At 45.1% G+C, this 25002-nt stretch overlaps 1 protein-coding gene across 6 annotated transcripts in view; it reads right to left on the reverse strand.

The window, feature by feature from the left end:
• Positions 1-2866: 2866 nt before the first annotated feature.
• The window catches only part of LOC139658376 (regulator of G-protein signaling 6-like), a 31810-nt gene continuing 9674 nt past the window's right edge, over positions 2867-25002 (reverse strand). The window contains exons 2-16 of one of the 6 annotated variants that reach the window (XM_071536497.1): positions 13339-13438; positions 12364-12414; positions 12151-12257; positions 10307-10358; positions 9598-9662; positions 8163-8239; positions 7046-7127; positions 6564-6638; positions 6200-6301; positions 5974-6056; positions 5469-5594; positions 4924-5110; positions 3876-3965; positions 3252-3308; positions 2867-2944 (exon numbers count right to left, since the gene is read on the reverse strand). In XM_071536497.1, coding sequence (XP_071392598.1) covers positions 2894-2944; positions 3252-3308; positions 3876-3965; positions 4924-5110; positions 5469-5594; positions 5974-6056; positions 6200-6301; positions 6564-6638; positions 7046-7127; positions 8163-8239; positions 9598-9662; positions 10307-10358; positions 12151-12257; positions 12364-12414; positions 13339-13438 — 1305 coding nt within the window. In that variant the 3' untranslated portion in view covers positions 2867-2893. Of the gene's footprint in view, positions 2945-3251; positions 3312-3875; positions 3966-4923; positions 5111-5468; positions 5595-5883; positions 6057-6199; positions 6302-6563; positions 6639-7045; positions 7128-8162; positions 8240-9597; positions 9663-10306; positions 10359-12150; positions 12258-12363; positions 12415-13338; positions 13439-25002 lie in introns of all 6 variants that reach the window. The other 5 variants (XM_071536495.1, XM_071536494.1, XM_071536498.1 and 2 more) reach the window with 5 other exon arrangements.

The raw sequence follows: 25002 nt of genomic DNA on the forward strand, positions 1-25002 counted from the left end.
ATGCAGAAAGGTCTGCCATCCCATTCGCTTACTGTTGTTGGGGTTGATGCTATTGAGAACAGAACTGATCCATCATAATGTTGTGGCTTAGTGTGTGAAGTGTCTGAACAGTTTGTGGCAGTGAATATCGGACAATGTCAGCAATGTACACAGAACATCAAAAGACACACAGTACAAAAAGAATTGAAGTCACACTCTTCTCTAAGTATTCCATTGTTAGGATTTACATTTGCACATATTTCAGCAGCTTTGAATTATAATACACCTGATAAAGGCATTTACATTTTATATCAGCACGTTATGAGAACATCAGCCAAAAGAGGAGACACCTTCTGTCGTTTGGTGACACAGCAGAGGAAACATCAATAAGAGAGGGGCAGACAGGTCCAGAGGTTTTATTATTTGGTACCCAGTATAAGATAGCAGGTGCATGGGTGTTTTAGAGTGCCAGTAGTTATCTTGCTGATTGAGAAACTAGAAGCACAAAATGCCCTGGATATGTTACATGCATAGTAATGTGCCCATATCATAAAGTGTGCTTTTGGATAATGAAAATCTATAGAGCCAATTTATATCTACAATGCACTCTGTACATAGTGTCATTGTGTTTGTGCTGAGAATAATATTCGGAATAATATTGGGTACATTGACTTGATGAATTAAGCATCTCTCTCTACCTTATAATCAAGAGGTTATTGGTTTTATGGTAATAATAATTATAAATATGACCTGTACAGTGCATCGCAATGACTCTAATAGAAAATAATAGTCTGGAATAGATGATTCAGCAGTGTAGTCTAATGTCACTGGCAGTTGACACCGTGGCCCCATGGGGGAGCTGTGACAACGAAATCTCTTCAGTCCAACAACGTCCTGTCTGTCGAAGAAGAGTGAAGCCACAGTGGAGCAGAGAGCAGAGGCCTTCCATGTTCAGTCTGTAGCGGCCATGACGGGTCAAACACTGTTCCCAGTTGCATTCCAGGGGTTTGATGTCCATCCACTGAAGAGTGTTGCTCCAATTCAGCGGTTTAAAGGGCTTTCCCCTGTCTGTCTGCTGTCTTTGGGGAGTACAGCGACTCCATGACTGTCCAACAACATGCACAGTTATACCAATAGTCATTAAAACACATGAAAGTTATTCAGTGAAGAGTCATGACGTACATTTTCCTCGACAAGAATGGGTATGTTTCGGCATTTCGAGAAAACGAAGGATGAGATATTCATGCAATACAAAAGCAACAAAACAGAAATGAACGTCCCATATAGGGCAGCAGGCCTTGTATGCTCTCCTCTGACCGGAGAGCGACTAGTTTTGACATCATCATAAAAAGATAGACTAACTTTCACTTCTTCCAATATGATGTGAACGCGGCATAGTACAGCCGTGTAACACTGTCTCGGTCCACCATGGCAGGTCTTGTGGTTTACCCACCACTAGATGGACTCATGGCACTGGCAACTTTTAATAGAAGACTGCACTTGGAGCCCAAAAGAAGCATGTTAGATGCTATTTCATATGTGGCATGATTAAAAGTGACATTCATACAGAATTTTTGTGACCATACACACTATAACTGTGAATGAAATAAAATCTCAAATCATTGTGATTCATACAGCAGAACTGATATAACTGTGAGGGACCATGTTTTTAAGCTTTTCAGCTATTCACACTGACTTTTCTTTATTGGGATTGACAAATTTGAGAGTATATGGCCTGAAAACCTTGTAACTTATTTGGCTTCGAAGTAGCAGGTGTGTGTTTCAGCCCGTCTGTCATCAAGCCTACTGTGCCATAAGTCTTGTTATAAAGCACTATTGTAGAAACGAAACATTAATTCTCAACAAAGACATTTTGATGAAACATGCAACGATGCATTGTCAATGCTACATTAAGCCCTTATGCCGGATTTTGGAATGTAATGAAGCATGAAAAATTATACCCTCAAAAATCTATTCTGTAGACTGCAGTAATTATAATTTATGGGAGAAAAAACAGAATTATACTCTTGATCACTGCCAAAATTATGTTATCAGTTAAGTGACATATATAATGTGCTTTATAAGAAACAGATATGATATAAATTTCAAGGATATAAAAAGAGATTGGATAAATATCTAACCAAAATGGTCTCCTGCTCTCTTTATTGCTGGCTGCCTTGTGAGTACAGAGACGTATATAGAGTAGATCTGCGTTGGTGTCGATGCGCCTCTTTGACCTTGTGTATAGTGTGTGTGTGCATGTGCGTGTGTGTGTGTGTGTCTGAATTAGGACTGTCCCCAACTATTTTAGGATTTGTCGACTAACCCAATAGTCCATTCAATCTCTAAAATTGCTCTTCTCATATTATTATCTTCCTGCAAATGTTTGCAGTCGTGCCAAATAACCTTTAGATGTAGAGTTTATCAAAGGCCAAAATCTTTAGATTGTTGCAATATTGTAACCCAACTAATCCAAGAAATACTCATACAAAACAAAATGAAACCCTTAATATAAACGGATCAACTTAGTCGACTAAAACCCTAACAACCAATTTGTCAACTAACTGACGAAGAGGGGGCAGCTCTAATCTGAATGTGCTTGTACTGTATGCTGCATGCCATGTGGTGCGTTGGCTGAGGTTCCCCTTGTCAACATTGTCCTGTCCTCAGCAGTTCTGTTGGGGGTTTTAACCCCAGCAGGCCCAGTGCTGCCCTCCCAGTACAGCAGCAGTCCCCTGGGCAGCGTCTGAGAGCCTCCACAGCAGCCCCGCCTGGCCCAGTTCTACCCTCCCTGTCCCTGTCCCTGCCCCAGTCCCTGCCCCAGTCCCTGCCCCGGCCCCGCCCCGGCCCCCGCCCCCGTGTGGCGGTCACCCCTGCATGGGGGTCTGGCCATACCCCTCCAGCCCAGGCAATGTCAGGACGACTGCATCAGGCCTGTCAGGCGCTTGCCCGTCAATGACTTGCCCTGGAAGGTCAATCAAGATGAAAACACAACATTACTGGAGTTAGATGCTGAACTTACATACAAATACAACATAAACCCCACAGAATCTCTACCAGCCTCTAAAAACACGAGCTTTTTAATCTGGAATTCTTGTTTTGCACCCATCCACATAACTGTCATTTGATTTTCTTCACAATTACACATCCTACTACAGCTACAGTGGACCATGATAGTAGAGTGTAATATGGTTGTATTTTGCAAAAGCCACCGGTAGTGAGCCAGCCAGTGTGGTTTGTGATGTGGGCAGCCCCAGCACCAGATGACTTACCACGCTGCGGGTGAACTTCTCCAAGGAGGTGCGGCGGCCCTGTTCAGTGTCTGCTGGCTGCTGTTTGGGGGTGGGGGTGGGTAGGGATAGGTAGGGGGGTGGGTAGGGGGCAAGGATGCAGGGTGAGGGTTTGGAGTCAGGTCGGGGTGCCGATGGGGTTGGGAGTGATACAGGTAGTGAGGAAAAGGGACGAGGCGGTGCAAACATGAGTGCCAGGGACAATGTGGAGGTTGCAGTTTGGGAAATGGAGTGAAATTGGTGACAGGCCAGCAGGGGGAGTAGTGTCCAAACAGGAAAGGGCAGAAAGGCTAGCATGAACAGAGGCAGCTGAGATTTGCTGAAAAGCTCCATATTACACAGTAACTGCTAACTGACTGTTTGCTTTGCTTTGCAAACCACATAGATACTCTAGGTATGAGTCAAAAATTGTGATAATGATAACATCTCAGTTCTGACTGTCTATACCTATATATGAACCCGGAATATCTTAGATTAATATGTATACTGATCTATTCCTTTGCTTTTTAAAAACAGCAAAGAATCAAACACTAGGAGAAATGAAATGAGAGAGAGAAAGGCATGTAAAGAGTGGAGGTGAGATGAGGGTCGGTGAGTGCGGCTCACCTTCTTTCTGGCTAACAGGAGGTCTTGGTAGATGTTGGATCGCAAGAAGCGTGCATAGCTGTCACTTTTCATTAGCTTGAATATGTGCTCCTGGAACAGAAAGAAAAACCGGTGAGTAGTGTGAGAGTGTGTCAGCCTGGGGGTTACAAATGAGAAAAGTGAATAAAGAGGGAAAATAAAGAGAAGAAGAGAGCAATGGGGCGGGGAGTGGGTGATGATGGTTATGTAATAGTGGTCAGTGTGTGTGTGTGTGTGTGTGTGTGTGTCAGGGGGGGGGGGTTGATGCAAACTAAGCGCGTTAACATGAAAGGCGGAGTCCTGGGAGACAGCGCTGAGTAATGTCCTGCCAGCGAGAGGCAATCGCCTTCACACAACACAAACCCACTTTGAACCTGAGGAGTCCATGGTGAACCGAGCGCGCAACCTATTCACGGACATTACCCGCCTCATTAGGCCCTGGCAACAACACACTCCCCCATTCTTCTGGTCTCCTCTCACTTTCCATTTGTCCATCCCCTTCTCATTCACTGCTGTAACGTGAGCGGGGTGGAAGGGTTCAGTGTTTCTGCCAGCAAGTGGATGAGTGAAATAATAAATGGCTGTAGTGTGTGTTATCAACAGGAAAGTGGAGGGTAAGCCCCCCTAAACTGGGTTAGGGTTTAGGGTTAGGGTTAGGGTTAAGTGACCTCTTTACTTGCAGAATAGAGCTTACCCACCTTTTTAGGTTGGCATACATTTTTACGAATTAAATTTATAGTACACATCATAGAAAATGCTATCAAATTAATGTATGTAAAGGTATATGAGTATAGGAAAAATGAATGGTTTCATGAAAATATATATATATCTATATTGGTAGTTGTTTTCCGTTACTGGCTGTAGAGAAGTGTTGGTTACGTCTATGTGTGTGTGCATGTGTGTGTGTTTGTCTGCGGTGTTTGTGCAGGTATGGAGGCGCAGGTGTGTGTGTCCATGCATGCATGAATATGTATGGGACATTTGAATCCCACTGACTACACATCTGTGATGAATAAACAGTGGTGTCCACCTGAGCGTCCTCAAAGCTGTATCGTCCCGGGTCTTTGAGGTTCTGGCTGGTGCGCTCGTAGCTGTGGGAGTCCAGGTTGATGGAGCTCGGCGCTCCCTCGGCCAGGAACTCCTGCCAGATCTCCTGGGCCCTGGAGGCCACTTCGTGAAGGGGCCGTCGCTTCAGCTCCTGCACCGCCAACCAGAACCTGGGCACAGACAGCGCACATCAGTGGGCGCATCACACTGAGTCAACAACCTCCCCAAAAGTCCTCAAAAGGTGCCCTGAGATAGTTGAGTGGCTAAGTCCCCCACTTCTCTGGAACCACATCTGTGCCCTTGATTCCTGTCAGAGCTTTCTCACCTGTGTGGCCCCCTTACTCTTTCTCCCGCTCTACTTTCCCACTGTCTAAATAAAGAATGAAAATGCTAAAGGTGAGTGCACTGCCCTAAGAAAGGGAAAAGAAACATTCCTCAAAAGATGTGAGGTGAAGCAGAACTGCAGAGAGGACTATGATACCTTAATAGACACTACTGAGTCAGACACAGCATGAGGCTCAGTCTCACCGTAGGTTCTCTGAGCTGAACTCTGACTCCAGGAACTTGAGGAACTGGTCCCGTCCGACCGGGTCCTTCAGCGCCTCCTCCAGAGAGAAGCCCCACTTCTTCACACGCTGCTGGCTGGGGTCACGGCTGCTCAGAAGAGAATAGAATAGAACGGCTTGTTGTTTATTGGACGTTTTCCCCTCATGCAAATTAGAGTGAACAGTGAGGCCAGCAAGTCAGCATGCAGTCAACCTTTAGTTGTGCCATCATTAGTTTACATTTGAGATGAGATCCAAACAGACAGAGGCCCTTCCTATTTGGGCCAACAACAGCTTGTTTATCACCTGAGGCCTCTACACACTACCTGACCTCAGCGTCAGTTGGAGGCATCATCACCCCTCCTGAACTCTCTACCCGCATCCCGACATGGCCTCACCTTGCCTCCATGTCCCAGAAGGTGGTGTCGTCACTGATCCAGGGGTTGGACGGTTCGGTTGCTGACACAAACGGGTCATATTCCATAAACTGCTCCGTGTAGCCCATCAGACTGTCGGCCACTTTGGACACCTTCATGCAGTGTCTGTCCAGCTGGATATTCAAGAAGGTGATCTGATGGAGAGAGAGCGAGAGTAACAAGAAAGCTAAATAAGGTAACGCCTCATCAGTCAGTGTCCCCGACTGTCATTATAATGGATGAGAGAGGCAGACCGGTGGTAATGACCTATGGAGAGCGCTCTCACACCATGAGTTACCTCCTTCTGAACGTCCTCTTTGGTGGCCTTCCTGGCGGGCTGGGAGGTGATGTGGACCGGACTCGGCTGGCTCTGGCTGTCGTCTGGTACTCCGTACACCGACTGGAGCGGGGGGAGGAAGAGTGACATGTTGAACCTAACTTTACTTTCATGCTATTGTGCTGTTACATCTCTAGGATCTCCAGAAACTGAAGAGATATTCACCATTTGGAAAAACAGTGGCACCTACGCCTATTCCATACTGACAGACAGTACAAAATCAAAACATCAAAACTTATTAGGGAACGTTTTAAAAGATAGTAGGTAACGTAAGACAAAACAAAACTGTCATGGATCATAACAGTAGTCTGCTCTGCCAGCTTACCTTTTTTACCCTGTGTGGATTCCTCTCTCTTCGGCACTTACGGATGTCCATCTCTGTTGTGTTGACACAGCCTGGCTGTGAGATGAAGAGAGAGAGAGAGGGAGAGAGAGAGAGAGGGAGAGAGAGAGAGAGAGTGTTTCTGGGTCAGATAACAGTATTTCTGCAGCATGTGCTGTCTCCGCCTGCCTTGGTCACACAATGCAATGCTGTTTCCCTATTCAGCACTGCCACAGTGACAAAGGCTGGTATGCAAACTGACTGGCACCAAATCTGATTCTGCTACCAACAACAAAACAAGCCTCAGCTGAACCGTCTGTGGAGCTGAACCCTCAGTTTTCAGGCTTCCTCTTTCTTTCATCTCCACTTTAGCATTTTCACACCACTGCCACATATGTCCCTCTGTTCCATCTATTTACAGTCATCCCTCTCTCTCTCTCTGTCTCTCTTTCTGACCCTTTCAGCCTCGTTCAGTCCCAACTCACCACTGGGCGATGGACATCCCAGAATGCCCTCTCCTGGCTGTCCAGGATCTTCCTCTCCGCCTTGTCTTTCTTTCTGTCGATCCTGGGAACAGATGTCAAATCAAAACTTTACAACACACATAAACAAACACTCGCTCTCTCTCACACACACCCGCAAACAATTCCCAAGGAATGGAGCTGTGCATGCAGGCCACTCATGCTCTGTGCATGCTCATTTCAAATATAGCCTTTTAGAGTACTGCACCTCTGAAAGGTCAGGTCAAAGAGCATAAAAACAATAAATCAGGCCTCAAAATTTCTCTCTCTCTCTCTCTCTCTCTCTCTCACACACACACACACACACACACACATACACACACATACACACTGAATACACCCATGCCAATCCCATTGACAGACCAGACTAGAGAGCAAAAAGCTTAAGAGTGTGGGTCTTAACCTGTCTGCTCGCCTCACCAAGCAATGCCTGGTTTTGCCGCTGGTGGGACCAAGCTCTTACATAACTGGCATTTACTGATCGGCCCTTGCTTGGCCTAGTTTGCTCTCCAGATGTAGGAGGACTTCATGCTTTCTCTGTTACCTCCACTTGCACAGACAGCAGTCACTGATCAACGACACGACTGAGTATTTCAAAAATAAGGGAGAAAAGTACAGTAGTGGCTATCTCTCCTCTCTCCTGTCCTAAACAAATGACAAGTGGGATTAGTGCTGTGCTTACACATGCCAACCACCAGATGGAAGTCTTACAATGAGATAGAAGTCGGGGAAGAATTGTGTGTATGCCAGAAATAAGTTTACATAAAGGAATACTTGCTGTATTTAATGTATGTGATTCTGCACACAAAGCATGGCACAGAAGCAATGCATTGTTTATGAGAACAGCATCAGCCTAATGCTCAGCTAACCCTGCAGACAAAAGCATTTTTTTCTCTCTTGGGGAAATAACACTCAAATCATGCATGTAGCCAAAGGTTAGTGTGAGTGTGTGTGTGTGTGTGTATATGTCAAGTGAATATGAAAAGGTTTAATCCACAGCGCTCCCGCATGTGCCAAGTTAGGATGATATTGAGGTCATATGGTGATGTTTTATGATTCACATGGATGTGTTTCCACTCACTTGACTTGCGCCTCAGCTTGCATGAAGATGAATTCCCACTTCCTGGCGAAAGCCCTCTGCAGCCGGGCAAGGTTCTCCTGCGAGAACCAATCAGGCATTAAGGCATTAAGAGGACAGGACACTTGAATTCAAGGCCTTCAGACGACCACATTATCCTTCCGCCCAGATGAAATGCCATAACTTGAGATGAGACGACACCTCACTAACATGCCCCCGAGCAAGTCACTTATCCAATGTCACTATACAGGACAGTTTTGAAAGTAGGTAGGCCTATGCATTTTTAAATACATTATTAGTACTCACTGTATCAAATGTTTCTCCTATTTCCAGGTACAACTTTTATTTATGGACTACTGAATGTTTAATTATTTTGTTCAAATCACTAAATAAATTAAAATTATACAGCTTTGATTTTCATTATTATTATTAAAAATCTATACCTACTTTTGAAACACTTGGTATCTGTTAAGTAAGGTTTTTTTAATCTCTTTATTCAGGAACATTAAAATATAGATTATCATTAGGGCATTTGTGCTCTACCAAGTATAGAGCAACTAATGTGAGACTGGGTTAGAGTGGATGATTTCCAACAAAGGTCAAGAGCCTGACTCATATCTACAGTACAGTACATAGTGTGCACCAGCCCTCTGAGCCACCACACACAGCCCATGATAAGCATTAAATCAGGCAAATGTTAAGTTTCCTTTGTAAAAAAAAAAAAAAAAAGCTCAAATCAAGCTTCATAAAGCTCTATAAAGCTGCATTATATACACATGAAAACTGCATACTAAATGCTGTGTCCTTAATAACACCACCAACAAGCATCTGTCAAAACACATGACCTCATTACAAAGAGAGAAAAAAAACTCTGAGTACCAACTACCAGGCATGAAACAGCGAGAGGAATGAGGCCTGGAGGCATAAAGTGACCTGAATAGCAGAGAAAGAAAGTCTACTGGACAATAGTTGCAGAGTGATTTAGAACAGTAAAGTGTGGTGGATTGCTAATTGTATAATGGCAAGTAAGGCTGGACGAATAAATTGGAAGAGAATACAATTACAGTAATGCCCCCCTGACATTGTATTGATCTGTTGACACCAAGTATAGATATTTTAGTTTCCATTTTATGACCAATAAATTACCACACAATGTCCTGTCAAATTGTGTTCCTACAAATGAAAAACATGCTTTAAAAGACTGCATGGCAGTAATTTAATAATGCTTTTTACTCATAAGAATGTATTTTGTCATTTTATTGGCCGCCCCAGAGCATATTAGTTCAGCTTTTTTTTTTCTTCAGTAAAGTAAAAGAAAACAAACAAACCAACAAACAAACAAAAAATTACAATATAATCATATTATGGACCATGCAGGGTGATCAAATTGAATTGGGAGCTCCCTGCCAATTCCTAACCCAAATGACAAGGTACTTACAGCCTCATAGTCAGCAAGCTCAAGCCTGGCCTTATTCTGCATGGTGCGCTTGCACAGGTAAATGGCTGGAGAGAGAGAGAGAGAGAGAGAGAGAGAGAGAGAGAGAGAAAGGCAGAAAGAGCAAAAGAAAGGGCGAAACACAAAGTTTTGTTACAACGAGACAAAAAGCAACATTTTCCCTGTTCCACCAGCTTCAGGATGGTGGTCATTTTTTATTGAAGCCCCAGCTGTGAACCAACACTAATGAATGTGTGCTGTGTCTTATTGGACCAGGCAGGCGATGTTTTTGTCACTGTAAATAACAAGCCTCAACTAAATGCCATGCAGAGACCCGTGGATATGGCCATATATCACTGAATGTCCCTTTATTTTGGCGGGCTAATCTTATCACACAGGATTGGCTTCAGCGGGGGATCCTCGGGGCCAGACACACACACACACGCACACACACACACACACACACACACACAGAGATACATTACAGGGAATGGCCCCCTGGATCGATACTGGACGAGTGTCAACAACAGATCTACAGTATAGGCTGAGTTTCAGCTGTGTGTGTGTGTGTTTGTGTGTAGGTGTGTGTGTGTGTGTGTGTAGGGGGGGTGGGTGAAAGACAGTCGAAAGCAGTGTGATTAGTGAGACTTTAATGGCTTGGAGAAAGAAGCAACCACAACAGCAAAAATGGACCAGAGAGTATGTGACTCACCATAGTCTGTGTTCTCAGGCTCCCAGCAGTTTGAAGGCCAGAAGTACGGAGACTGGTGAGAAGAGAGGAAGGCAAAATGAAAAAGTTTATTCGCTCATATAGTAAGTATTGCATTTCTGCCCACGCTATGAGCCCAGATAAACAATGCTATAATAATCTCCAATATGAACAATATGAATGCTGTAATCTCATTTCCCCCCCCACACCCAAACTCCCTCTGCACTCATCTTCCACGCTAAGTCAAAAGAGGATGGGCTGTCTGATGATGATCAATGACTTCCATGCGCTCCACATAAGTATCTGGGGAGGAACGGTAGCTGTATTCTCTCTATCCATATTTAATTGGCTATTGCAACTGATATTACAGATTCAAAGTTCATTCCCTAGCCCATTAATTATGGATCGCTCAGATCTATCATGCATTCTTAATAGTGGGCAGAATTAGAACATGGTGGTACTCGACCACATATTTCATTTCTACTATTACTCAAATGATAATTATACCCAGAACAAAAGGATGACGCTCATGAATGTGCTTTGCTGGAGTGCAACTGTAATGGACGGAAAGGTTAGCGCGCGCTCTCTCTTTTTAGTCGTCGTTTCAACTCAGAGAGGATCAAAACAAATCCGATTTTGCCACTGTGTGCACAAATCAGCAAATTTGTCACCAATGAAAGCGAGGAAGGCAGTTGTCTTTAAATCTGGGTCTTCTACCAGCGTAGTACCTATTTATAGACGCAAGGTACTAGCACACCAAAAACCCCCTGTCACTGTTCCTTACACAGAGACTAGCCAATACATTTCAAACGCATCACAGACTCTTTTTTAGTGGTTCTTATGACGTGGGACTGTTGCATCATGACAACATCAGAGCGAGTATTTTTAGCCTCCGCTGAATGAGCGAGGGTGACACACGCGCGCAGCCCCCTCCCGCCACAGGCAACATAATGGCTTTTAATCTTGGCCAATAGAGGTGTAGATAAATGGATTCTGAGGTAGATGGAGGGGGAGGAGCAGCGGAGCGGGCCGGTGACACGGTGAGAAAGCACAGAGCCAGCGCGTGCGGCCGGTTCAGCGCTTCCCATAGGAGGAGCCGGCCTGCTGTAGCCGTTCTCGGCCGGATTAGCATGCTAATGGCCCGGTCGCAGCGCGGCGGTGAGTCATGGCGGAGCCCGTAGCCCTCAGTGGGACCTGTCAAAGTTCATCCCGGATCAGATGGAACAAAGTACACCCCTCCAACTAGCTGTAGGCCCGGTGCTGCAGCCCACCTCCAGCACCGGAGCAGCGTCCAGCGAGGATATGCAGCGTCCGGTGCGAGTATTGACCTTGGTGGGGTGAGTAATAGGCTTATGGAGGATTGCTCCCGTTATCCTCACACAATAAACATATCCCACTGATAAACTATCGTCGTGTCATTATTCGATAGACATTAGTCGTTCAAAAGCCTTCTAACACACACACCGAGGGCGTTCCCATGGCAGAGCATAGTGCCTTACTGCAGTGATTCCCAATCTTTTTCATATAAAGGACCCCAAATGCAGTAGATATTAGGGCCACGGACCACCATTTGAGGGGATTTTGTCTATTGGACCCCAATCTGAGAAAATTTTTATTGTTGGATATGATTTTGTCCAGAATTCCATGACTACCTGTATTGTAGGTAGAGAGATAACAAAGAAACTATAATCAAAATAGTCATTCTGCTACATTCTCTAATTGTGTTAACTTCTTGTAAATGAAACAATGGTTAACAATTCATCAATTTGCCGGGGACCATCGGGAACCCCTTTAAGGACCCCTGGTGGTCCCCGGACACCACGTTGAGTACCACTGCTTTACTGTACCTGGAAGCGGTAAAGGGTCCCGTCGTCTTTCAGTGTCAGGACGTGGTCAGAGATGGGGAAGAGGTAGCCCTGGGCAGCAACCAGGCTACCAAGGTGGATGGCTTCAGCTGTTGACAAGAGACAAGGACACACAGGTTGGGAGGCGGTGGGAGGGAATCGCCTTTTCTCCTCAATAGAGCTGTGCTGTAGTTACTGATTTCTCAGCAGGCATACCTGCATCCTCAATGGAGAGGTTTTTCATCAGCCACTGAACAATGTCCGCTCCTGGTATTCAGAGAAAGACGGGCGGTTAGAAGTGGCATCACAATAGCACAACCGCAACAAGGAGTCATTTCTACAAAAGCATCAATCCACGAACGCAAATTAGCTTTGAGCGAGTCTTTGTGATTCCGCATTGTTGATGCAGTGTTAACGCTAGAGGGAAAACAGAATACATGCTGTAGTGCTGTAAAGCCGTGGTTCAGAACCATCAAAGCGGTGGGTCAAAGCTGAGTAGGTGTCTATATATAACATGTATAGGGAGGTTGCTGTCTTTTCTCTGTCTCAGCTCCTGGACAGCACAATATTTGGCCCGGGCTTGCTGCTTGGCAGAGGCTGTGAGAGAGAGTGAGGCCATCAGCCCCGAGGAGACATGCGAAGGAGTGACTCAGAGAGAGAGAGGGAGTAACCCCCCCTCCAACACTGTTGACTCATTCATACACATGCACACAGGCGAGCAAACACACACACACACATACACACACACACACAGACGTACGCACAAACACACACAGGCATACGGTTCATACACACAGAGACACACACACATAGAGAAAAGTAGCTACTCTGTGCTGCGACAAGGGCAGCATCACACCATAGGCATCATCCTCGGCGGCTAAGGTCTAACTGGCAAAGACATCATCTGCCTCCAACTGCAGCAGCAGCAATTTAAATGAGCCCAAAAGGTCATATTTGCTTTACTGATTCTGACTCGCTCGTTTTCTCCGCGCTCGCTCGCTGTGTGAGGCAACAACCCACACTCACACACACGACCGCCAACACATCAGGTAAGGCAAGCCGTCGTGCAGAAAGACACACACATACATGTAACTGTAGCATGTACATGTATACACACGCTCACACTCGCACATATACACACACATGCACCCACACACACGTACACACATGTGCACACATAAGGTTACGAACCTGATACCACACTTGGGATCTTGGACAGGAAACTTTTGACAGTCCGGATGGCTACACCTCCTGCTTTCTCATCTTGTATTCGCATAACAATGTCTTCAATCTGTGGGGAGGACAGAAGGAGGTCATGTTTAATGCTCGAATGAAACAACTCACATACAGTGTTTAGTTATATTCTCAAGGGAATCAAAATTCCTTGCAGTGATAGAAAGTTGAGAAAGAATGAAATCCTCCATTGTGAGGACATTTTGTCCGATTTTAGCTAAAGATTTTACCTAACACGTTTCACTCCATGTCTGCAGCATCATGTCTGCCATGCTGAACACATAATTTAAACATGTCTGCTTTTGATGATGATATAAGGTGAAGGCCAATAGGACGTTCCCATCTACGAGGCTCAGTGTGAAGTGCCTCAAAGATGGAATGGGCCCAGATCAGCAAACCATAATATTCCCACACTGCAAAAATATCTCCATCTTTCTCCATTTTAGTCTATTATTGAGTCCTAAAATCAGAATTTTCTTAAAATAAGTTTCCAACGCAAACCAACTTGTTTCAAGAATTTTGTAGAATCAAGCGTCATTTTCTTAATAGTAGAATTCTGACTTTTTTCAACATACTGACACTGATTGGTGAAACTGCATTGGAAACAAACACACCACATTGGCAGAATCTTTCTCTTGGTTTAAGAAAAATGAGGTTTGAAGGCTGAATATGAGACTAAATAACTTGTTATGTGTGAAAGGGGTATAAATCAATAGAATCAAATAGAATAGAATAGAATAGAATAGAACAGAATAGAACAGAACAGAACAGAACAGAATGGGGCACTTGAATGCATAACATGGCCGTGTCTGTGTATTGTGGCGATTTATCAAGCCCAGCTGTGTAACAAGGGCTTCGGTCAGGGAGCTTTGGCCCATTGAAAAAGGCTGTCACAGCTATTCCCCAGAGGCACAGATAAACATCACACCTCCGACGCAGCCAGAGCCCCAAACACATCACACATCAGCAGCCTAAAATTAGGCACAGCTCAGCTCGCCACTCAGCCACTACACAGGGGACAACAACACACAAACAACCGCTCACCCACAGTCACTCAAGGACACGGACACACGCACAGGGACACATACGGAAATATTCATATAAACATGCACATCTCAACACATATACGCATACTGAAGTGCTGAAAAAAGTCAACCATATAGCTGTGCTCAGGTGAAGTCCTTGAACTGGTCATTTATGAGCAGAAGCAGTCAGGTTAGGTCATGTATTGATGTGAACAGGCTCGGTCAGTGCACTGTGCTCCCTGCTGCCTCAGGCCAGGCCTGATGGAGTCTCCCACTAGAAATCAATCACCATTAAAAAGAGCCTGATTTAGCACGCTTAGCCGTATTATCCAGAGCCCACCATATAGCCGCTCAGGTTGCTGCACCGCCCATTAAAGCCCACTCTGATGCTCATACACACACACACTTGCACGCACACGAACGTATACAGTGGTTAGGCGGATTTCAAGGGTTCAGCTGAGCTTATTTGATATGGCCCCTATACACTCTCAGATCCTAAAGAAGCAATTTCTGTTTACTCCCACCTCCCATTAACAGTAGGCTACGGCATGTTAACTCCTTATCCCACCACCTTTACAGTCAACTTCAGTGAAAACACGAGTCACTGCTATCAGAGGCACTTGGAGCATCAGGCTGTGCTGTAGTTCATGTCATTCCAGCTTACTTCTGGAACCTCTCTCCTCTTTTCTCTTTCCTCCCTTCTCCACCTTTCATCCATCATTTAAACCAGCAGATCTGTGCATGAACTCCTTCCAGCTGCTCTGTGTGTGTGTGTGTGTGTGTGTGTGTGTGTGTGTGTGTGTGTGTGTGTGTGTGCGTGCGTGCGTGTGTGTGTGTGTGTGTGTGGAAGAGCAGACTTGAGCCAAGACACCAAGAGAGCTTCAGTAGTGGCAGTGGGCCACCCAGCATGCTGGCTGCCTGTCCTGGTGTCTCTATTCCACAGAGCAAGTGAAAGAACCTTATTCCTGCAGCGATAACCATGACTAGCACCTTCAAAATCTGGGTTTTACCTGTAGAATATGGTCAGACAGCTGGGATGAAGTCGGCATTTCACATAGAGCTTCTTATCAACTCTATACTCATAGACGTGGTATTTTTCTTAAGCCCAGTGCTTTCTGATCTTCTTTAATTCTGCATGATCTTGTAGGCTTAAATGAAATACGAAGTAATAACTCACGAAACCTGGTAGAAATAAGTTCTGTTATGCTATGCCGGCTCGCCCGAATCCAAGAAACCAGCCGCCCTGGAGAGAGCCAATCTAAGCCCATGGGCCTCAATCAGTGGAGCAGATATCCTGCCTTTCTGGCTGCTTTGGTTTCGAATGAGAGGAGTAGAGAGAGAGAGAGAGAGAGAGAGAGAGAGAGAGAGGTGGGGGGGCGGGGGAGTAAAGAGAAACAGAGAAGCAGAGAGCGTAGCATGCTATATTTACTCTGCCAGCTTCACAATCAAAGGTAATCATCCTGGCTGGCAAAGCATTTAATGGATGATTCACACATGCTCCCCATAAATCTACTACAAAACACCTGAGTAACACATTCTAGACGTATATGGATTTAATAATAGACATAATGCAGAGGGGAGAGGGGGGGAGAGAGAGCTGTGTGGCAAGACAATTACCATTCTCTCACCATCAGCTTGAGAGAGTGTCTTGGTATGAATTATTGAACATCCACTATGGAGAATTACTGCCTCGACTCTGTTGATAAATCTCTCAGAGGGAGGGAGATAGAGAGAGAGAGAGAGAGAGAGAGAGAGAGAGAGAGAGAGAGAGAGAGAGAGAGAGAGCAGCACGCAGCATCTGCCCTCTGTGTTGTGAATAGAGCTCTTGGTATTTTAGGCCCGCTTTCGCCTACATGTGAACGTAAACATTTTACAGGAGCACAATCAGCCGGCAGATTACCAGCAAAACATTCCAATCAATCCTTTGAAGACAAACCCTCCACACAAAACAATGAGGGGGAATAAGCTTTCAAACGGCTCCACTCGATACAACACCGAGCGACTCCTCGCACCCTCCTGAGACACAACAACATGGGAAGGATTAAGTCCTTTTGTTCTTGTGTAATAATGGACCTTCGACTGGGTAGCAGCATAGAAAAAGAACTCATTATCTCCCTATAGGATGACAGCGGACAAGTATTTGGCGCGGCTACAGAAAGTGCACATCGTATCTCCTGGCTGTAGAAGCTAATGGTGTTTGCAGCTTGGTGTGGAGGGCTTTTGAGAGCCCAACACTGCTGCTAGCCTGCGATAACAGCACTTTGCCCCTCGCCACCGAGCTCTATAAACGGTTATCAGAAGAGCGTTTGTATGGTGTCACTGTATATTTGCATTTGCAGTGCCCGTGTGTGTGTGTGTGTGTGTGCAAATTTGAATCAATGCATGACTGTGTGTGTGTGTGTGTATCTGGGGCCCTTTGTCATCTGTCCATCTTATCAGTAATAGCTCTGAAGGCCCAGGCAGCCAGCGCAGCACTAACACTCTGCCACCCTTCTGTATGGCAAATGAAGGGGGGCAAAGGTTTAGGGAGAATGGGAGGGTGCAGTGAGGTGAAGTACATGCAGTACAACACTAACAAGTGAGGCCACCAGTTTAAGAAAAGCAGTTACTTCACTTGAAAGTCAGGAGAGGACATTCAGTCGATAATATGACTAAAACAGGCAGAGCGAAACTATGGAACTATGGTAAATCGCTTTTCCGACTAATTGAAACCCGCTGTCCTTTTCCAAAAATGGCCAGAGATGAAGCTATTAAAAACTGGCCCAGTCTTCAGAAATGAGACCGCGGCTGCTAAAAGATGTATCAGGCAGTAATAGGGCCATTAATGATTCAACAGTCATCAGTGGACTCAGACATACTTGTCATTGTTGAAAGACATTTGGGTCCGTGAGGAAAACGATGGGATGGATGTCCATGCGGCGGGCAGCAAGACTAAATGTCTGACCTACTTTCTAAAGTGTGGGTCTCTTCTTCTGGGAAGTTTTGTGCCAATTCCAGCCGGTTCATATTGTATCTAATGCAGTTCATACTGCACTGTAGTTTTAATATGATGTCATGACTGCACATTATACAACAGTGATCATATATAAATCCATATATTCTGTCCTATCCACAACTTATTGGGATGATGCACCTAAGTATTAACTTCTCTAAAAAGTACACAACCTGTCACACACCACTTTTATGTGCCACTCTGACCTCTGCGCCATACTGGGCGCATAATTAAGTGAGTTCCAGCTGGTGTGCTGTGCCCTGGGGAAGGAGGTGAGAATAAGGCCTGCTGGAGAGAGAGGACCCCCCCCACCCACACACACACACACACACACACACACTCCCCTCTCTCCCCCCTCTCATCCCTTCCACAGACTGCTGGGCGTTAGCATGCCGAGTCATGATGAGGGAGCTGTGGGAGCTTCTCTGCTGGATGCGAGGCACCGGGGAGAGACTCTGTCAGAACCCGTGACAGGCCGCGCAGAGAGCAGCACGGCAGACTGGAAAAGCCCCGCCATCGGAGGGTGGTGGTCGGAAAAGTTATGCTGATTCGGAGATGTGCGACTGAATCCCATTTGCACACACTCGACCACACACGTACCGGCTGAAGCGTTTGTTATGCCTGCGAACACACATACACATCCATGCATATGGGCACAAGCACACACACGCACGAACAAAGACACACAGATTTAATTCAAAGCCCTTGGCAGTTCTCATCATTACCAAAACCAATTTACCTGCTTTTGTTAATATTGCGTTTCAGTGATGCATCAACGATGTCCAAATGCCTCTGAAAGAGACATATCCACTGATCCATTTCTATTCCAAATTGCCATCTCCACAGGAATACCCCCCAGGAAAAAAACCTTTTCTTTTTTTGCGATGAAAGACTGTTTTCCCATCAACTACTGCAGCTGAAAAATCCTTTTACACTCCAGTGAAGCCATTTTCCCTTTGCCAATACCTTTCATATATAATCCCTGTAATCATTAGAGGCGCTGGATTGTAAATGCACTAAAGTTAATTGTTCATGTGTGGAGAAAACAAAACGTAATCACTCAAATGCTGGTTCTCTGGGCTACTGGTTTCGAGAAAAGCCTGCTGAAGGTTAAATGTATGCTAGAGCACATGCCTGCATTGTTCTGCTGAAAGCTTCTTTTGGTTTTTCTTTCAAAGCTAGGGGATGAGGCAACACATTAAGAGCATCATGAAGCTACTGCGGCATCAACCTGGTTTCTTGTCAGCAAAGATATAAACACCATTATTCCATGCCTGCAAACCAGTCCCTGCATTCAAGTCAAATGTTTCAGTGACATTGTTTCCTCAAAGTCAAGTGGTGCCCTGTTAATTCATCTGTAATGCACTCACAGACTGGGCATCGGCAGTTCTCCTTTGCTTGAGTAGCCATAACAGTCATTCCTAATTGAGAGCCTGTCCTGACAAACTGGCCCAGAGGTACAGGATTCTAAAAAGAGTCCAATTAGCCGCCGCTTGATTGCCCGCCCAGCCGGATGGTCCACAGGGAGAGAGGCTGAGATCCAGAAGGGTCCAATTGTGATTCTGCACTTTGCTCAGTACCAGTCAGACCCATATGGTGGGATAGACAGAGTGTTGATGAGGATGTTTTTGTCGCTTGTTTGAGCCAGTTGAGGACCCCTTATTATGGAAACTGACGGTAGTGCGATGTAGAGATGTCAGAGATGGGATGGGTGTGTGGTGTGTGTGTGTGTGTACGTGTGTGTGTGTGTGTGTGTGTGTATGTGTGTGTAGATTCTCAATCTCCATGGCAACACAGAGGGGAGAGGAACCAAGCAATTAAAAGTTTCTCCAGTTCTCCTCCAGCATGGGCAGCCAGCCAGCTTGACTAAATTTACAATTACAGATGGAGTTTGTAGGGAGGAAGAGCTAATCTAGTTGTCAGAGCTTTCTAACTCTCTTTTTTAAAAAGAGGAATTAACAAACTCCCTTGTATGCACCACAAAATCAAAGGATGCAGACGGAGATGCTTAAAATCAAAGCCTCGGCATTAGCAACACTGTGTAAGATACTTGCACGCGACGGCAGATGGAGATGCTTGGCTGCGCTAGGCTAGGCTAAGACAGGCTATACTCAGGAGACTATAAGCCTACCCACAGACCACAGTGACTCATCAGGTCACCTTTCTGTTGATGAGACTCAAGGAGGACGGAAAAAGATCATCTGCCCTCTTGTAACTGTCTGTTGTTAGACACTCTATGGGTTGCTAAGGGCTTGAGTGCAGGAAAAACAGGAGTCTGTTCCTCTGAATAGATAGTCCACTCTTTAACAAAGTGCCCTACAGATACAGGGGCTACTTCTAAGAGACATTGTCTAAAATGAAGGGCACTCTTGAAGGGCAATCTCAAATTCAACAGACTACTTTTTATAGGCTGCTTTTGCTCTGCTCTGTCAGACTCTATCTGAAATGCCTATTCCATTTCACAATGACAAAAATCAACCACAGCTACAAAAATCCACAGAAAAAGGTAATATGCTCCAGAGGGACAGAATCACATCAACTGTGGTTAACCCCTTTGCAAGAATTGCCTTAAATATCGTTTGCTAACAATGCAAAACCAGTTACACCGCAGCTAGTGTCTTAAGCCCCAGCAAACAGCTCTCACACCACCTGCATTCTGAGTGCCTGTGGGACTGTAAAGGTTTGGAATCTAATAAGGTTCACTGTCCTTGGAGCCACTGCTCTGTAATTAGGGGAGAAGAGCTAAGGAAGGCTATTTGCATGTGGAGTAATGAAAAACAACAAGGACGGAGAGGTGGAAAGGACTGAATGAGGCTAACAGACTGCCACTATGCCATATCTGCCTGATTTTCACGTAGGAACCTCTCTTCCCTCTCTTAACACGGTGAAGACCCTGGGGATGGTTTTCTATCTGTTATCGCTTTCCATTTCTTCAAACAGTCACCGCCTTTCCCCAGTCTCTCAGCCGAGGGAGAAATCTAAGATAAGTCTCACTTCTAAGTCGCAGCATGCTCGCCTGTATGCGAGACCAAGCTAAGCTGCTAAAATGTGAGGGAGGCAAAGTGCAAATCAACAATGGAGCGACGGTGTCGGGTGAGAGGCAATGGATAACACCGTTCTATTTTCAGGAGGCAAGTGAAGATGCACACTGCTCAGCTCCCCTATGTGGGCATCAGACTGGACACAATCTCTCTGCTGCTGCCAATTTAGGAGCTGTGAGGCTACTGAAAGCTGCTCTTACTCACCATTACCGTCTGTGTGAGAGAAGGGCTACTGAAAAGCATCATTGCTCTTGCTGACTGTTATGCGCCTACTCAAAATAGCAGTGGTAATTGTCTATATATCTACGTAGGTGAGTGGCTGGGGTAAAAAGACTGACAATGCCAATGTCAATGTCTTGCAATGTCTCACTTGTAGGTCAGTGCATGCTGCTCTGCATGTCAAAGGCAAAGCTGGTGGAATTTGCATGAGGCGCAGTGGCAAAGTTTAAATTCAAGTTGAGTTTGAATTTCTCCACTTTCTAAATCAAGATATCTTCATTTTGGCTTTATTTCCGGGGCACTTCACGAACTAATCATGTAATAATTTCTGCAGGAGGTTGGTTCGAGGTGGTGGTAAAACCTCAGGACCATCTGTCTGTCTTTGATGTCGGCATCATCCCTTGACACACCACTCCTGCCGGTCCCATTCCTCGAGGCTCAGTGGTAATTGGGTTAGCGAGAGGATGTGTCATCAAGCCCAGGTTTGCCTCACCCTCACTGGGCCCACAAGCCTGTTCTTGATGTCTGAGAACACAGGAGACACACACTGTCACTCAGGAGAGGAGAGGAGAGGAGAGGAGAGGAGAGGAGAGGAGAGGAGAGGAGAGGAGAGGAAATGCTGTGGTAGGACTGGCCTGCCAAGGAGGTCGGCCAGGGAGCGATCATGCCAAATGAAGCCCAGACAATGTCAGTGACCTGTGGGTGACTTGATGAAGGATTGGGGCTTCAGAAGCAGATGACATAACTGACCCTTCCTTGTGCTCTACTAAGATGTTCAATGTTGATGCCAGTTCCGGAATATTCACATTACTATTGACAGACACAAGCAAGAACACAAGCCAGATTTGATGGTTGTCGATACCCAGTAAAAGCTAGTCTTCTATCCTTGCTCTCCAATCAATGTGTCGTTTGTGGATAAAATACTATTGATGTATTGGGCGATATGTAGGACAATGATACTTGATAGGGTTAACGTAACCACAAAGGACATGGTGCTAGTATGATGGGCAGTGAGATGAGTAACAGTTCTCTAGTAACAGTGAAATGTAAGTGGAGGGAAGGTCCATCCACTCCCATCTGTGCTGGACTCCATCCATTTGAACACAAACACAGATGCTTCTTTAGCCAAACTGTTGAATGGATAATGTGTGTATGAGTGTGTCTGTGCATGAATATGTGCACCACGTACTAGAGGCACTTTGCAGCCAAACGATGCATCACATCTTAATCAGCTTAGCCAAGTCTTGATTTAAAGGAATGTTTTTCTTTTTTTTTTTTTCTTGACTTATGTCATCATTCTATGATGCCATCTGCTCCTAATTCCTTCTGAACGTCTCTCAGGAGAGAACGCCTCTCACACGATCATGAGTGCGTTTCATCCCCCGCCATGACAAGTAAAAATACACGTTTTTTTTTACCCCAGCTCAGAATTATACTATTCCTTATCTCTGTTCCTCATGTGTTCTGATGCTCACATGCAATCAGTGAGTAAGAGAGGCCCTTGACCTTTTGAAGACACATGGATTTCCTGTCATGGCTACTGGTATAACAGAGGATTTTTATAGCTCTGCGGTGTATCATTAAGCTCCATCCCTTCCCCCTTCCACCATGGTGTGTGACAGTCACCCACACACTACTGTTACTGCAGACTTGATGTCCCTATTACCTGTGTCGGCTCTCTTCTTGAGTGTTAAAATGCTGACAGGCTTTTAGGGCCAAGGAGTGTTACTCTGACAACAGAAAGACTGAGTGAAAAGGCCTGTTATGAACGAGAGGCAGGAGCACAGGGGAAATGTGCCTCTGGACCTACAGTGTACAGATCCTTGGAAACTCACACAAACCAAGCCTGCTGTTAAACAACAACTGGCACATTTCACCCGCAGTGTGCTGTGCAGCAGTCAGCAGCGTTAGGATATTGGTTTTTTTTAACAAAATCATCTCAACACTGGCACGGCGCTATGAAAACACCTCTGTTCTTGCTAGGTGACAGATTTCCCATGCTGGCAATAAAGCCTTGTTTCTTCCAACTCACGGATATAGGTAATGAAATTCAGCAGGCTGGGCTGACAAGCAGAGGGAAAATCTCATCTCATAGTGCCAGGGGGCAGCACGCGGCTCCACACACCTGTGATGTGCTTTGCTGCCCTCGGCCCCTGGGGGACGACTCCTCTTCCTGATAGGGACCTGAGGAGGGGATGTCAGCAGCGCTGGCCTTTGTCACGCTGTCATCCTCCGCCTGACACGCCACTCGTCCAATTATCATCCTCTAATCGTCTTTTAATAAAAACTGAATGAGGCCTGAGGTGGTGGGGTTGGGGGGCATGATTGCATCACAGGGTAAAGTGTTTGATAATAGGATCTGTTACAGAGCCTTACCTTAAAGGCTGACTGCAGGTTTGGAGTAAAATTAATGATAAAATCAATGAGTGATAGTATGCGGATGCTGGATATTTTATGGCAGCAAATCCTTACTCACTGCTGATTGATTATCTATCATGTCAACAGAACACTTTCATCTCAAATGCTCAACTTGATTGAGCATTTGATTGATTATCTATCTTTTATTCTTATTCACTGATTATCTATAATGTCAGACCACCTTCAGTGCTAGCTAATGCAGGGCAAGGCAGCAACCAAATGCTCAACTTTGCTCTTTTATTCTTTTACCTCAGGGGAGCCAAAAATGAACCATCTATTATGTCCGCAAAGCTAGAATTTGCAACCTAACCATCGCACCCCCTTGAATTATTGAATAGGCTTCCTAGAAAGGGACTAGCCATACTGTGATCTAACATCCTCCCACTATATTTCAAAATGAAGTGAAGTGTCCTTTTCTGTGTTTCTCCGTGGCTGGATCCTATCTGTGTGTGACAGCTGGCTGTAATTTAGCGAGGGTTTGTGAAGGCGAATAGCTCGGCTGTACCTGCCTTAGGACTTTGCACATTGCAATTATCTTGTTATTTCCCTCACAAAGGCATCTGCTAAAAGCACTTTTCTGGGAAGGGATTAGGATATTTCTATCAAAAATCAGGGAGAAAACATTATACACTGGGACATACAGATCCGAAAAAAAGAGAGAAAGGACAAATATTGGACTCTCCGAAATTTGAAATGTCACTGTCTCCCCACAGCAGTGCAAAGATTGCAGATGGTCTTTTTAAACTCTAGAAAATTAGGCCTCTATTTGGGAGGCAATTTTCATGGCGCGGAACGCTGATGACCTCGTGTTCCTCTGGTAAAATCCTGCACAGGCTTAGACAGTGATTGTAAAAAGACCATGGTCTGTTTCATACCGAGATTTAACATCTGTTAATCCTCCTACTTTCTTATTATGCAAGTGTATTTATAGTGGATGGATACTAATGTTCGAGTTGAAATGGGAATAAAACCCTTTTTTTTTTTAATATGCCATTTCACTTTGTTAACAGAGTGACTTCCATCTGGGCTGCCACAGAATAACTTTTTTCATCGAGCTAAATGTCATACTTTAGCTCAAGATCGTGGTTTAGCTAACAGCATTATTTGGTAAATAGAGAGGATTATGCTTATCACGATGTGACCCCAAAAGAGATCTGGTGCTTTTCTATAAAATGGACACCAACACATCACAAGTGAATCACAATGAGATGTGAGCATCAATAGCCTCGGCCTGTATACGGTCACAGTTGCTTCAGTAGGATTGCATGGTCTTCCGTGACACTATACACACACATACACACACACCCTGCAGGTCACAGCACAGCTTTCAAGTGAAGTCTGCTTGCTTGGGAGACGTCCTTGCAGTATTCTCCAGTCCCAAAATGTTACAACCAGACCGGCAGCAGATGAAGAGTACTTCATTCATCATCATTTTATTGCGATATTCAAACCCAGAGCACTGTTGTGGAAAAAAAAAAACAATGTTTATGAATATGTGCATTTGCTTCTTACTGCCGGCTGGGCCTCAAAAGCGTGGGAATAACCACATTAGCTTCTTCTCCTGTTACCACCTAACTGCAGCATCGTCAAAGCCTCTCTGCCCCGAGCCCCATCGATTCCGATGATTATTATGAGCTTAAAAGCTTCGGCACTCCCTTCCTACTTTCTCTCCCTTTTATGAAGACTAATCTCCATTTAAAGAGAATGCAATGGTGTCAGATTCAAGGCTGTGTGCATGTGAGCGTCTAAACAAATTAATCCCTCACACATGTAAGTAGTTGAGAGGGAAGGTGGACTTAATAAAGGTTTGTTTCACTCTCTGGTAGAATGTATAGGATACTTGATCGCAGAGGATTCTCATATATGTGCACATGAAATGAAATTGGAACGTACTAGTGCAAATCCGCATCAAGCCCTGTGTCCCCAT

The sequence above is a fragment of the Centroberyx affinis genome, unplaced genomic scaffold (genome assembly GCF_046629955.1).
Source record: "Centroberyx affinis isolate AG114_WGS23_722 - 3 ecotype Tasmania unplaced genomic scaffold, CSIRO-AGI_Caff_v1 ptg002885l_1, whole genome shotgun sequence".
In the NCBI taxonomy this organism is placed as follows: domain Eukaryota; kingdom Metazoa; phylum Chordata; class Actinopteri; order Beryciformes; family Berycidae; genus Centroberyx; species Centroberyx affinis.